General features: G+C 29.0%; 2 protein-coding genes across 3 annotated transcripts; both read left to right on the top strand.

Annotated features, from left to right (window-relative positions):
• The first annotated feature begins 4,739 nt into the window (after window positions 1-4,739).
• Window positions 4,740-5,950, top strand: LOC110657905 (plasma membrane-associated cation-binding protein 2). Its single transcript, XM_021815352.2, has 2 exons — window positions 4,740-4,930; window positions 5,060-5,950. The coding sequence occupies exons 1-2, from the start codon at window positions 4,916-4,918 to the stop codon at window positions 5,606-5,608; spliced, it is 564 nt and encodes a 187-aa protein (XP_021671044.1). The 5' UTR covers window positions 4,740-4,915; the 3' UTR covers window positions 5,609-5,950.
• A 2,314-nt stretch (window positions 5,951-8,264) lies between these two features.
• Window positions 8,265-13,258, top strand: LOC110657906 (uncharacterized). 2 transcript variants are annotated; one of them, XM_021815353.2, is made up of 4 exons: window positions 8,265-8,519; window positions 8,932-9,016; window positions 12,287-12,445; window positions 12,815-13,258. In XM_021815353.2, the coding sequence occupies exons 1-4, from the start codon at window positions 8,301-8,303 to the stop codon at window positions 12,880-12,882; spliced, it is 531 nt and encodes a 176-aa protein (XP_021671045.2). In that variant the 5' UTR covers window positions 8,265-8,300; the 3' UTR covers window positions 12,883-13,258. The 2 variants fall into 2 exon arrangements, with proteins under 2 accessions (XP_021671045.2, XP_021671046.2); XM_021815354.2 differs by having other exon boundaries at window positions 8,267-8,519; window positions 12,784-13,258.
• The last annotated feature ends 2,786 nt before the right edge of the window (window positions 13,259-16,044 follow it).

Raw genomic sequence — 16,044 nt, 5'->3', positions numbered from 1 at the left:
TCATCGGACAATTTGATAGAAGATTCTTGAATTGTCGGTTACAGTTCGAGTCCTGATTTAAAACGGTTTGAATGGCAGTTCAAAAAAAAAAAGACGATTCAAAATAATTTAGGCATGATTTAGGGGCGATTAAAGAGTCGTGGACAAAAAATTAGAGGAAAACTTTATTAATTTGAAGTTAAGTTATATTTATTTTAATTTTTTTAGAAATCTTTCAATTAAAATAAAATAAAAAAAGAATGAAATTAAATTTAATAAGAAAAGGTATTAACTTAATTGAAAAATTAAAATATAAAAAATATATATTAAAAAAATTTGTATATTTTAATTAATAATTTACATAAAAATATTTTTTATTAATAATTTATATTTTAAGAATTTAATAATTTTATAAAGTATTTAAATTCTATTTATTTAAAACATAATATTTAAAAATTTATAAATATTATTATAAAAATATATATATTTTAGATTTAATTAATTATTTATATAAAAATATTTAAGTAACGAATATTCAATGTGCAACATCTAAATCGATCTGAGTCTATAATAAATATTATTATTTAAATCTCAATTCAATTATATAATACTTAAATTTATTTTAATATATTTAAATTTGTCTTATTAGAGATTGATTGTATTAAATTAGATATTCACAAACACTTAGATTCGTTGCTATCCCTAAAAGAGAGAGCCAAAGCACCCTTGTGGTGCTTCAAAAATAACAAGGCAGTAATCATGGTTTGATTGAATAATCGCCAATTACTTCCAAAATTTATCACTTTTCATGGTCACCCTAAATTCAAAATCCTCTCCCTTTCTTTCTGTCCCCTTCTCCATCAACCCTTTCCCATCCTTCCGTGGTATACTAACCAGGGACCCACCTCTATTTCGGCAACCAATAACGTCCAATAATAATGACATGGCAACAACATTGTCCCACGTGGTCGGTGATCTACGTGAAACGTGGCATGGTTCCATTGGCTGAACGGGACTGTGTTATCAACTTGGGTGGGCCAACCCCACCGCCCGGGAGAAAACCTACACCTGAGAAAATGCCAAAGCTTTTTCCACTTTACAGGCTGGGAGGTAGGGCCGAATGAATTGAATTGAATTGAATTCAACGATTTGTTTTCAATTGTTGTATCAAACTAGGTTAGATAATTTAAAAACTAATTATATTCATATAAATATGTATTATTTCATAAAATATTAAAAATAAAATTTACATAATTTAATTGTTTTCTGAAATTTGCCATGTAGCAGATGCAATCTCTTCTCTTCTCTTATCTTCTCTTTGATCATTGTTGAGTTTAAATTTCTTTTAAATTATTTTTTTTAAAAGAAAATTGAATAATTTAGTATTCCAGAGTCGAGATTCTTTAATATAAAAAGATCAATTAATTTTCATTTGGGTTAAGAGGGGGAGTCGGATCAACGGGTATGAAACGGCACGGAGGAAAGGAATGATAGCGCATCTCGAGGAATTAAACATGATGCCTGCTACCGTACGAAGTTTTCAATTTAATCTCCAACACTCTTCAATAATGGTACTCAAATTCTTGGAATGATTGTCTTTTGGTAACTACTTCCCATCATTCCCCCCTCCCCCTCCCTTTTTTTAATTAATTTCACTGATTATTTATTTTTTTTAAAGAAAAGAATGTTGAGATGGGTAAAGTTGGCGAAAATTAGTTGTTGAGTTTATTTGGTATTAGAAAAATTGGTGAACATTATATATTGTTGATTAATTTTATGAATGTTTTCATAAAATTAATTAAATTTTAATTTTTTTAAAAAAATTAATATAATTTTAATTTAATTTTATAAAAATTATTATAATTAAAAGTTAAAGGTTTTTAAATTAATCAATTAATTTATTAATTTTTTTATAAATAAAATTATTTAATTGTTAGTTATTTATAGAGAATAAATGAAGAAATAGAAGAAATTTGACGACGTGAAAGATAGTTGAACGTATTTTATGTAAATTATTTTTTTTTAAGAAACTAATAAAATAAGATAATTTTATTTGTAAAATAATTGATAAGTCAGTTATTTAATTTGAAAATATTTAATTTTCAGTTACAGTAATTTTTATGAAATCAAATTAAAGTTTTGAGAGTTTTATGAAAAAAATTAAAATTTAGTTACTTTTTATAAAAATAATGATTAAGTTGAGTGATAACGTATAATAATTACCATAAAAAAATTAATCAGTATTACTCATTATTTTCTAGTTATTATTATTATTATTATTATTATTATTATTATATAAGGTATTTTCTATATTTGTTTTATGGTCAATAGAAGATTAATATTTTTAGAGTTCATAATTACCCCTTCCAATAATATTTTATACAAGGATCGAACCTAAATTCTTCTCTTGAGAGCACAATTAACCTTAAAATATATATTATTTTTAATAATTATGTAAAATTTTCATTATATTTTAAAGAAAATTAGTTTTTATAAATATTAGGTTGAGATGCATTATATTTTTTTAAGTACATTGAAATTATACTATGGTTCATATTAATAGTAAAATTAAAAGAATGGAAAATAAGTTGAGACATATCTCATTTGTAATTTCACATTATTGTAGAGTTGACCACCACCCAAATTTCACTTGTTTGCTATTGTGGATATATGATGCAGATCCCATTCTAAATCCAAATCATAATTATGGCAACAGAATAAGCATCCTATTCATCTAAGAAATTAATTTCTTGCTTAAAATACAATATATTTATATAATGAGATTTATATATAAAATAAATAAAAAAAATATATATATATTTATATCTTAACTTTATATTTTTTTTATTCATCTTATTAAATTATATATTAATAAGTAATATTTATTCTTATTAATTTAAATAAACACTCAATGCACTTATATTAAAATTTAAAATATTTTTATTTAAATGCTATTATATATTTTTTAATGTATAAAAAAAAAATCTAAATGCAACTACAGAACATAGTATAATCATCACCACAAGTTATTGCTTAAGCAAAGTCTATATTTTCGCATACACATGTATTAAACCAATATCAGGGAAAAATTCATTATAAACTCAAACATATATATATATATATATATATATATATATATATATATATATATATATATATATCTTATTTAATATATAAATCTCATTATATAATATGTTTTAAATTTATAATAAATTAGGTAATTTTATCGATAAATTATAAAATATATGATATATTTAAAAGTAGTATATTCATTATTTATAAAAAAATAATTATTTTTTAAATTTAAAATTATGAGACCTATTATATTACTAGTGAGAATACACACATCAAGAATATTCAATAATTTGCCAATTTCGTCATCCCAAGAGGCCATCTTCCAGCTCAGCCAGAATGAGTGGTGATTCACTAGTGTCCATATCTGTCTTCTATTTCCATACCGTGGGATCCACAAGCTTTCCCTTTCTCAGACTCCTTAGAGGGAGGCGGCAGGAGAAGGAGGGCGTGGACCATTATAAGGTGCCACGTCTGAATTTTATTCGTTTCTTTCAAGTAAATTACACACTGGTCCTGCGGGACCCTTCCACTTCGCACTCTTTCTCTTTTTTCTACTTGTTATTTTCATTTCCCTGCTTAAGCTAGGTCATTGCTTTCTTCATTTTTGGCTCATCTTTTTTCAGTTTTTTCTTTGCAGGTAAAATGTCTATCTTCATTTCAGTTTTGGGTAAACATTGCAATTTCAGGAACATTAAAGAAAATAGGCGATCAATTGCAATTTTTTTTTGACAATTTTGTTTTTCCATTAATGTCGATTTCAAGTCGATTTGATTTCATATCAGAAATTAGCATTCATAATTATATTATCACTGATTATTGATGAAATATATGATAAAATATAACCTATTTTAGTATAATTTACTAGACATATATATTCAAATTGTTCATGAAATTTCGAATTTTAATCGTGAATTATATATATAAAAAAAGAAATTGTTGTTCATACAATTTTATTTTGGTACAAATGAGTGAGTTGAATTGATGGTGGCACAGTTAAAAAGGGAATTATTGATAAATAAAAAACAAAATTTATAAATAGTTTAATTAATTAAGCAACGAATGAGAAGTTGAGAACATGAGGTTGATAATAACCAAGGTCACCTACATGATCGACTGCACAAATTAAAGCAAACAAGCACACAAAACCAAAAGAAAGATGATGGCTTAGCTGAAAATGGTCTCCATTATTTGGCCTTTTTCGTTCAAAAGCCTACAAAACTAACGTAGGGTAATTAGAAAAGCAAAAAAAATTACTCGCACTTTATTATTTACTTTACAGCAGGAGGATTAAAATAGTGGAGTCTCGAATTTAATAATGTTGAGTAAATAATGTGTTTTTAATTAAGTCAGGTTAAATTATATTTTTTAATTCTCTAATTTTAATATAAATAATAGTTTTTTAATGAATTTAAAGAAATAAATTTTTTTAACAGTTGGTAAAATTTGAGCATAAATAATATTATTTTACCATATATATTTTGAAGAAAATCTCATGGATCTACAAGATCAACTTGTTTAACATTGTTAAGGACCATTTGCCATTTCTCTTTGATTTCAGTGAGATGTGGGGTCAAATCCCAAGATTCCTCTTTCTTAAGTGCTCCTCCCGCACCTCCTCTCCTTCATCCCCCCCTCCCCAACACACAACACACCACCCCTCACACCAACAACCCCCCCACCCCCCCCCTCCCCTCTCTCTCTCTCTCTCACTAACTTCTGGACTGCCCTTACAATTCTCTATATAAGCTACACTCATTCATCCTTTCTTTGCACCAGATACTCTCAAAGCTGTTTCTCTCTCTACTTCCTGTTTGCTTCTCAGCTTTAGTTTTAGTTTCTATTGCATTTTCCTTGGCTTACTATGGCTACTGCTGAGGTAACCCATCATTCATTTCCTGTTTAGTTTCATTTAGATTCTTGATTTTCAGTATTAATCTGATTAGTTCAGCAGGTTTTCATAGTAAAAAAGAATTTTATATTGAAGATCACTTAATAAATTTTTCAGGTAGTATCAACACAGACTGCACTTGCAGAGGAAAAACATGAAGAAGCGAAGGTTTCAGAGACCATAAAAGAAGAGGCAGCACCAGCAGTAGAGCCAGTTGCTGAAAAGCCAAAAGAGGAGCCAAAAGAAGCTGAGGCGGTTGCAGTATCTGAAGAAACTGTAGCACCAAAGGAGGCTGATGCTCCGGCTGAAGTAGTTGTTGAAACTAAAGAGGTGTTAGAAGTTGAAGAGGCCAAGACTGTGACAGAAGAGCCAAAAGTAGAGAAAACTGAAGAAGAAGAGAAACCTAAGGAAGAAACACCAGAGCCTGTGGGTGTTGAAGAGACTCCAAAAGGGGAACCAGCACCAGACACCGTTGTTGAGGAGGCTCCCAAAGAGACTACCGAGGTTGCAACTGAGGCAGAAGCGCCGTCACGGGCACCAGAAACTCCAGCTGAAGCTCCAAAGGAGGAAGTTAAGAAGGAAGAAGGTGGTGAGAAGAAGTCTGAAGCAGAAGTTGCTGGTGAGAAGAAGTCTGAAGCAGAAGTTGCTGGTGAGAAGACTGAGTAATGAGATCGCAGGTTGTGGTTTTGTTGAAAGTTTGTGTATGTTGGTTCTTGCATGCCATGCTGTAATTTTCTTGTTGTAGGTTTTGGTTTAATAAGAGTAGTGTTAGGGTAATTGGTCTGGGTATGGGAATGTCCCACTTGGGTAAAACCAATGCGAACTCACCACATGGCAGACATGCATTTGCTACTTTATGGAGATGTCTTGGGTATCCATTGTACTATGTGGCACCTAGCATGTGTGCTTGTTGGTTCCAAGCAGGTCATGAGTTTTATATACACTATGGTTGTTTGATGCTTGTAATAATAAAATTTAGTGCAGAAGATGCTACTTTGTTTAATATAATTTGCAGTACTATATGCATTAAGACTTATCAATAGTTATATGCAATCCCTCGAGTAATGGGAATTTCCCATATATACAACCAAAGAATATTAATAGATGAACTCTTAATAAGGCATAATAGTTTGTGTTTTATTTTATTAGAGAGGTAAATATTCAATACAATGTTAATAAAAAAGGGATCTTGATGGATGATGTTGGTGGCATGAGTTTTTGATAGGATTAATCATATTAAAAAGCCTTAAACACTTTGAGAAGTGAATGACGCTACGTCCATCTTCTTAAAATAATATTGGAATCTCTCTATTATTTATTTTTCATATTTCAAATATTTATTTTTAGACTAAAGAAAAGTGTGTTAATATCACACATCTCTTCTCTTAAACTAATTTTTGGAGGTGAGATGATTTATTTTCTTAGGATACATTATTGAACCTTGTGATTTCACGTGATGCTAAGTTGCATTATACTTTACGCACACATAAGCTTAAGGAAATGACACACTCCTTAGAAAAATTAGCTATAACTTGTGAGTATGGAGTTGGTGCTTCTTCCATTTACATTGATGTGCTTCATCACTAATCAGAGCCTCTACCTTTTAAGGTGATGCTCAATGTGATACTTTCTTTTTCTGGGAAAGGAAATTTACATTTTATATTGCAAGTTGTAACCATAGAATGCAGTTTTCAAAATTTGAAAGTATTGTCAAAAGTAAATAAACCCAATAGTTGATAAGCAGCCTAATTGCAAGTTTAGTCAAGCAATGGACGGCTGTGACTGTTTTGCTTTTTTACGTTTATTCATTAATTATGCAATTTTGGCAGTAGAACGGCCCCAGCTGATGGATCTATTCGAATTATTTAATATTTAGACAAATTAAGAGGAAGTATTTAATCAGTTTAATTAATATAATTTTTATAAAATAAAAAAAATTAAATTAATAATCAAAGAAAAAGTTGCCTAATATAATAATACTTAATTTCAGTACAATAATTTAAACAGTTTATGATGTTGCCTATAACCATGTTACTAAAAACTTTCAAATCGAAGATTTTTTTTTATATAAAATAATATTTACTATTTGTTTTTCTGCAAGTAGAACATGTTAAAAAAAAAAAAAAAACTCCTTTTATTATAGTGTTGATAAAGTTTAAATTAATAAATGTTCAAGTCTTAAATACATCAAGAGGGTAAATTACACTGACCATTTCTTAATTTATGTGGTTATTTCATTTCTAGCACTTAATTTCAAATTGTTTAAATAAAATCCCTCAATTTTTATTTTATTTAAGAAAGTCTCTTTAACTTGTTTTAGTAAGTTTTCATGTTATTTTTTTAAATTAACACTAAATTAGGATTTAATCAAAATAAATATATAAATTATTATTTATTATTTTTTATATAAGAACTAAAATATTAATAAAATATTATTTTAAAATTTAAAATTTATAATTATTGTTCTATGTTGTTATAAATTAAATTTTAATTAATAATAAATAAAATACATATAATTAATAATTTTATTAATAAATTTAGTTGAAATAAAATAATTTTATTGATAATAATCATTAATTAATTTAATCATGAAAGTAAAAAAGAAAAAAAAGAGAAAAGGATAATTTTATTATTTTTAACATGAAAATCTATTATTGCAAGTTAAATGATTTTTTTAAAATAAAAATTAAAATTGAGAGATTTTATTTTAATAAATTGAAGTTGAAAAATTGAAATGAAATAATCTAAAGTTGAGGGATGACTAATGTAATTTACCCTGCATTTAGATGAGAGATTTTATTTTAATAAATTGAAATTAAATAACTGAAATGAAATACCTACGTAAATTAAGGGACGACTAATATAATTTATTCTGCATTTAAACTATTAATTTTATATTACATGCATTATATTGTTAAAATTGAAAAAATTATATAATATTATTTTTTATTAATCTAAATTTTAATAATATTTAACATGTGAATATGTAGTGAATGTATATTATATCATGATGAAAAATTCTTACTTTATTTAATATATATATATATATATATATATATAACATAACAATAGGGTAATTATATAATTTGTAATTATTTGAGGATATAATTAAAATTTTTATACAAATTTAAGTTATTTTTAAATTTATAAAATATAATATTTAAATAGAATTTATAAAAATAAAGTAAAAAAAAATCAGTATAAAAGTTAAAAGAAAAAGCTCATCAAACAATAAAAGCCCACCAAGATGTGGGCAGCCTGCAAATGATGACCCAAGTTGAGATTAATCCAAATCCAGAACAGAAAAGTACATGGAATGGATGACATTTCTCTTGGTTTAGATTTCGGTTAACAGTTGATGCTGTTCTTCCAAAACAGGAAAATGGCTTCTTTGTTCTCAAAATCAACATTGACAAGAGGTAAAGCTGAAGTGTATGTGGCAGCATTGCCCCTGAGAGCCACAAGAGGAGCGGCTCAGCTAGTCATGTCTACTGCTTACTCTCTCAATCTCTGGGATTTGCAGCACTTCATGGTCATAATTAAATCCCACCCACCACCACCGCCACCTCCTTCTCAGGTTCTTTTCCTGTTCATTCATTCTCTAATACCCTCTAGCTGCATCTCCGTTTTCAGGTTCTTTCTGCTTTTCTTTTGCAATTTTGTTCTGATAATACCACTGGTTTGTTTTCCTTCGAAAATTTTGCATTGGATGTTGAAATTGTGCAATTTAGTGATTTTCAATCACAATTTTTTTGTAAATTTTCCTTAGTTTTATTTTTATTCTTGTAAAATGAAATTGGTTGGATTATACAATGAAGAGTAATCTTCCTAAATTCCTGTATGTATGTTTGGTAGGACGTAATTAGACGTAATGAAATGTAATCAAATAAAAGTTGAATATAAAGATGAACAAATTAAGTGAAGCTGGGCTAAAATAGGATTTACATTAGTATAATCTGAAATCCTAAGCAAATTTGTTTGTATTGTAGGCCTTTATAGTTTTTGATTTTCAGCCAAAAGACCCTGAAAATATATATACAGCACTTGCAGTTCTGTCAGGTAGAGCAGTGCCAGGTGAGGGTACAAATGTTGCTGCAACATAGTTTGCAACAATTTTACACTCTTCTTCATGTTTTCTTAGTATTATTTCATCCCTTGTATTTCTCTTTGATATGATATTAATATTATTGGACTGTCATGAGTAATGAATAAACTGCTAGAAGATTGGTATTAAGTTCATCTCTAAATGCATTTTCCCTTTTAAAAAACAGTTTTGTTCAAGTTTTCACTTTCGAAATTAATGAATGCATTTCCTTGTCTAAATAATGGTATGGCTTAGTATGTCTTTCTTTATTCTGATTTATTATGCTCCTCTCTTTAGATGCTGCAAGAAGTAAAGTATATTGATGCAATGAAGACTTCAGAAATTTAAAAAGCTGCAAATATGTGATACTAAAGTTTAAATATAAAAAATTGTTGTGCACCGTGGAAGCGTATAAATTACAAAGAAATAAAGCAAACACACAAAACAATAATATTTACGTGGTTCATCCTCTCAATATAGGGTTACATTCACGGGCATGCCATCTTCCACTATCGTCAACAAATAAACATCATTACAAGCTCAAAACTATACTATCTATGAATTCAATTACACTAAAAAAAACCTATATTACATCAAACTGCTCATAGTAAATATATTAATTAGTCCCTCTCAGTCTCCTCTAGACATAACCTAATATATTTGCTATTATAATACTACACCACAAAGGATGTCTTCAATTATATGGGCAAGAGCCCTCTCACCAATGGACAAGAATCCATTCTTCGTGAATTCTATGTCATTTCTTCACCTTAGGCCGAAGTCTCTCTCCACTGTAATGAGCAAGTGCCCCTCATCAATAGGCAAAGCCAAATTTTCAACCATTGGTAAAGGCCCTCTTTGCAATGGGCAACAGCCTTACTACATGAGCTGAAAGCCCAATAACCTTTTTTACCATTCTCCTATTTATAGTATTAATTTTCTCAATCCTAATCTGATTAGGAGTCTCACTTAATTTAAGATTAATACTAACATAAGAGTTACCTTATATAGGAAATATTCCTCTATCCTATTGAGGAATATTTCTCTCATTCAAATTAGGAAAATATCTCTTCAAATCCCACTAGAATTTTGAGTCATAATTCTAACAATCTCTAGCTTAACTCAAAATCCATAAACTATTGCATACCTCGAATTCTTGGCTTCCTTCAATCATCATATCTCTATGCTTGAGCTTGAAATCTTCAAATCATCAATCTCTCCAATCTTCATCTTGAGTGTAACTTGCTTCTTTCTTCAAAAAATTTTCGATTCATCAATCTTCTTAATTATGCATCAAGAGCTCCACTTCAATTTCAACTTTCCACGACCACCATTGTTACATGTGCAACTTTCTACACTTCGCATCAACTCTACCTCCAATCAAACTCACCAATATTATTCCCATGCTCTGATACTAATTTGTTGTGCACAATGGAAGTATATAAACTACAAAAAAATAAAGTAAACACACAAAACAATAATATTTATGTGGTTCACTCTCTCAAAATAAGGCTACATCTACGGGCATGCCATCTTCCACTATCGTCAATAAATAAACATCATTACAAGCTCAAAACTATACTATTCATAAACTTAATTACACTCTTGAGAACCCATATTACGTCAAACTACTAATAGTAAATATATTAGTTAATCCCTCTCAGTCTCTTATAGACATAACCCAATATATTTACTATTACAATACTACACCACAAAGGGTGTATTCAACTATATGGGTAAGAGCTCTCTCACCAGTAAACAAGAATCCCTTCTTCTTGAATTCTATGTTATTTCTCCTCCTTAGGCCGAAGTGCCCCTCATCAATAGGCAGAGCCAAATCCTCAGCTATTGGCAAAGCCCCTCTCTGCAATGGGCAACAGCCTCACTCCACGAGCTAAAAGCCCAATAACCTTTTCTACCATTCTCCTATTTATAGTGTTAATTTTCTCAATCCTAATTTGATTAGGAGTCCCACTCAATTTAAGATTAACACTAAAATAAGAGTTACTTTATATAGGAAATATTATTTTATCTTATTGAGGAATATTTCTCCCACTCAAATTAAGAAAATGTCTCTCCAAATTCTACTAAGATTTTGAGTCATAATTCTAACAATCTCCACATTGACTCAAAATCCATAAACTATTGCATACCTTGAATTCTTGGGTGCCTTCAATCATCACATCTCCATACTTGAGCTTGAAACCTTCAAATCATCAATCTCTCCAATCTTCATCTTGGGTGTAACTTGTTTCTTTCTTCAAAAAATTTTTGCTTCATCAATCTTCTTAATTTTATATCAAGAGCTTTACTTCAATTTCAACTTTCCACCACCACCATTGTTATATGTGCAACTTTCTACATTTTGCATCAGCTTTACTTTCAACCAAACTCACCAAGATCATTCTCATGCTCTGATACCAATTTATTGTGCATCGTGGAAGCGTATAAAGTGCAAAGAAATAAAATAAACACACAAAATAATAATATTTATGTGGTTCACTCTCTCAATATAGGGCTACATCCACGGGTATGCCATCTTCCACTATCGTTAATAAATAAACATCATTATAAGCTCAAAACTATACTATCCATAAATCCAATTACACCCAAGAGAACCCATATTACATCACACTGCTCATAGTAAATATATTAGTTAATCCTTTCAGTCTCTTCTAGACATAACCCAATATATTTACTATTATAATACTACATCACAAAGGGTGTCTTCAACTTTATGGGCAAGAGCCCTCTCACTAATAGACAAGAATCCTTCTTCTTGAATTCTATGTCATTCCTCCACCTTAGACCAAAGCCTCTCTTTACTGTAATGAGCAAGTGTCCTTCATCAATAGGCTGAGCTAAATCCTTAGCCATTGGCAAAGCCTCTCTCTGCAATGGGCAATAACATCACTTTATGAGCTGAAAGCCCAATAATCTTTTCTACCATTCTCTTATTTATAGTGTTAATTTCCTCAATCCTAATCTAATTAGGAGTCTCACTCAATTTAAGATTAACACTAAAATAAGAGTTACTTTATATAGGAAATATTTCACTATCTTATTGAGGAATATTTCTTCACTCAAATTAAGAAAATGTCTCTCCAAATTCTACTAAGATTTTGAGTTATAATTCTAACAAAAATGATGGGAAAGGGCAAAAGAATCATAATTTTGTTCGTTTGTAGTCAGTTCATGGACTTTAGCATCCATACCTGATTCTCAAATTATTGATTTCATGCACTCTGCACGTCTTTCAGGAGCTGTTCTTGTGCGGAAGTTGGCAAAGCTGCCAAGAAGCAAATGCTGGTTCGTTGGATCCTCTGAGGTGGATACTTTAGATGTTGCAACTGAATTCAATAACAGCTGGGAAACCAATTTAAGGGTTGGTCGCCACGATTGTCGTGATTATACAAATGGTAATATATAACTGATCGCTTCTTTGAATACACTCTAGTCTATGCTATGCATCTTGGTTTATTGTCTTGTTAAAACTATGCAATCTGGGAATCTTTGTTGACTATATATATATATATATATATATATATATATATATATATAATGAAGAATCTTGCTGCCTTTGTAATGCATATCAGGCTATTTTGTGCACTATATTTAGGCTAATGAATTATCTTCCTGCCATTGCAATGCATTATCATTATGCAATATTTTCTTTCCAATCTCCCTCTCTCCCTTTCTCAAGGGAAGATCAACTACTCTTGAATTAAATTGCACCTTCTTTTATTCATTTTTCCAGCCTTTTAATTTGTTCTTTTGCCGACTGGAAGGATTGGTAGAGCTTCTCACTGGTGAAGAAAATGTGTTAGTGCGACTGAGAAACAGCGCTAGTCGTTAGAGCATCAACTGAAGGCTTCATGAACATAGTCTTCTCTCACTTGTCAAAGCTGCTGTGTAGAACAATATTTTTGGTCTTGGATCATGTAAAAGTAAGATTTTTCTTACCTAAATTTAGTCCACCGTGAATCCAGGACCCAAGACACAAGATGCATGGTGAAACTTATTTATTAAATATGTGAGTCCCAAATGATTATATTGAGTCCATGATGGACCCGGTTTAGACAAAAATTTCCCCGTGAAATTATTCTAGGATTTGGTTAACTCTCTTTTGCTCGACCGAGCTAGACAAGCTTGCCAAGTTTAGACTCACTTTACTTTCTTAAAGATTTATACTTTCTTTAAGATTTATACGATGCCTATATATTTTTAGCTTCTATGCGTGAAAGTTATATGTTGTTTAATTATTCTCAGATGTCTATGCTTCCAATTTGTGATAAACCTAATTTGATCATTGGTAAGAGAAGTTTTAATTTCATATTAACCAACTACTCAATTTAAAAGTTTAAACTTGTAAATTATAGTTTAATTAAAATGGGTTTTGATGTATAGAAAACTGTACAACAGATTATGTAAATGCTGAGATTAGACTTCCCGCATCTATGGATGGATCCAACATAGGGCCACCACTGACTTTTAAAAATCATGAGTAGATCCCACTCCAATTTCTCCACTCAATTGCTTAAATTGCCTCTACTGTGTAGAGTTGGTGACTTATTGTAGGTTTTATTTATTTTGGATAAAATTGGCTATAATTAAAATTCAAACTCAAGATTTAATAATTTTAGAGATAACTCTAATATTACTAAATTAAAACTATTAGTTATTTTAAGTTTTAATTATACGCATATGTATTTATTGTTATTTGTACAAAACTCAATTATTTCTTTTTTTTCCCACTATATAGAGTAAGTAATTTATTCTTAATTTTATTTCAATGCATATATATATATATTTATTTATTTATTTATTTATTTATTTTACTTATAGAAACATTATTAAATTTCAGAGAGTGTGCTAGGCATATTACATATTAGTTCATTAATTGCAGGCTTATATAAGTGATTGGGTTACTTTATGTATCAAAATGACTAGCCATTTTAATGTTACAACCCAACTATTTATATTTTACCATTTCATTTTATAAATTTCTTATGTGAGGCAAGTATCCCGACAAATATATATGCAATTGTTGTGTGTATTGCCTCCACTGACAAAATATTTTGAATCTGTCACTGCCATATCTATATAAATATTATAAAGCTTAGCGTTAAAATAGGTTAACATCATGATGCTAAGTGGTTCTATTTTATTGCTAAATTGAGTGCTCATTATGGTTCTTTTTTATTACTAAATTGAGTGCTCATTATCTCGCTATGTAACATGATGATATATGAGAGACAAAGTTCTTGAAACCCCTGCTTGTTTTTTCATGGCCATTGGTTATGGTTTCCTCCTTTGCTCTTCCTCGCCCTCGTTCTTATGCTTCAATTTTAGTTGTTTAGTCTTCCTTTTAGTTTCAACTCTTTAGGTTACAAATGGCCTTTTGATTACCATGCATTCATGGAATCCATGGCTGCCATGGTTTTATGAAGTCCATGCGACATGTTTGATGAAAATCTAATAGGCCTTTCTTTTGAACTATAAATTTACGTCAACATCACATATATCCTATCTATATTTCTAAGAATAATCAAGAAAATGAATTGGCCAAAGGAAGATAAAGGTGCAAACAACATGGTAAAGGCACAGGGAGTATATCATTGATTAGGGGAAGGAAAAAAGAAAAATTGTCAAAGAAGAATTCCTTGGGGTTTGCATAATTTTCAGCGGAAAATAATTACATTCAAGGATTTTTTATTTTTAATTTTTTTCTAAACCTAATTCATCGTGAATTTAAAATACAAGCATATAAAATTTATGTATTTAATAGATGGATTCTAATCGAATATAAGTAAGAATTTCTCTACATTCAAAGGGAATCTTTCTATATGCTATTGCTGATGAGCTATTGGAGCTTTCTTTACGAGTGACTTTTAAGGCAACTTTTGTTGTGCAAATTAATGTTATTTGCTTATTAGAAGAAGAATAAAGAAAATGGTATTTTTTTTTTTAGGGGGTATTTCTGCTGGTAGCCCTTATTCTAGGTGGCTGATGTGAGGTTATTTATGTAATGGTCCATGAATCAAATACCATATCCACATGCCTAATCCCTAATTTATTTTTTATTTTTTTAAATAGACTTTTATCCGCATATATGTTGCATATAACCATATAATTTCATAAATCTTATTTTGGATAGCATGTTATAATGAATTTAAACATTAATTTTTAAATTTAAAAAATTATTTTGTAGTTATACCATATAATATAATTTACTATAGTAAGGTCTAGAAATTAAGTTTGTGATAAAAATGTACCTTGAATTTTAATTTTATTAACAAAAAGAAAAACTGCCTAGACGCTATTAAAAAAGTTAGAGTAAATAATAATTTGGTTGCTGAAGTTTAATGAAACCTACAAATTAGTCTTTATATTTTTAAAACTCATCTATTTAGCTATTGACATTAAAATAAAAGTACATATTAATCCCTCCATCCAATTGTCCATCTAACTTTCTATTAATTAGATTAAAAATACCAAAATAATATTATAAATTTATAATATCAATTTTAATATAAAATAGTGGCCATATGTTATAATATTTATTATTTTAATTATAATATTATTATTTTATTTTATCAATATTCTAGGTTATTATATATTTGAAATAAAAGAATTTAATTGAAAATTTTATTTTTATATTATATTATTTATAATTAAAAAAAATAATTTGGACACTTTCATGTCTATATACATCCAGGCAGAGATAAATAAGTAGGTTTGTTAAAATGTCAACATGATTTTAAAAATATAAGGATTAATATTGTAAGTTTTACTAAACCTTAATGACTAAATTGTAATATACTCTAACGGTGTTTAGATAATTTCTCCTCTTTGCTAACGGTGCGTAAGCTCAAGGTACCTTTTTGTCAAAAAATTAACCTCAAACCCTACTTAAAAAATACGTAAAATCGGTAGTTTTTTTTTTTATAAATTTCCTTCTACTGTATAATATTAAATTTTATATGAGATCAAATGAAATTATTAAAAATTAATTTTC

This window comes from Hevea brasiliensis, chromosome 10, assembly GCF_030052815.1.
Source record: "Hevea brasiliensis isolate MT/VB/25A 57/8 chromosome 10, ASM3005281v1, whole genome shotgun sequence".
NCBI lineage: Eukaryota > Viridiplantae > Streptophyta > Magnoliopsida > Malpighiales > Euphorbiaceae > Hevea > Hevea brasiliensis.
The sequence above is the reverse complement of the archived record's forward strand: the minus strand, read 5'-3'. Positions and strand labels throughout refer to the sequence as shown.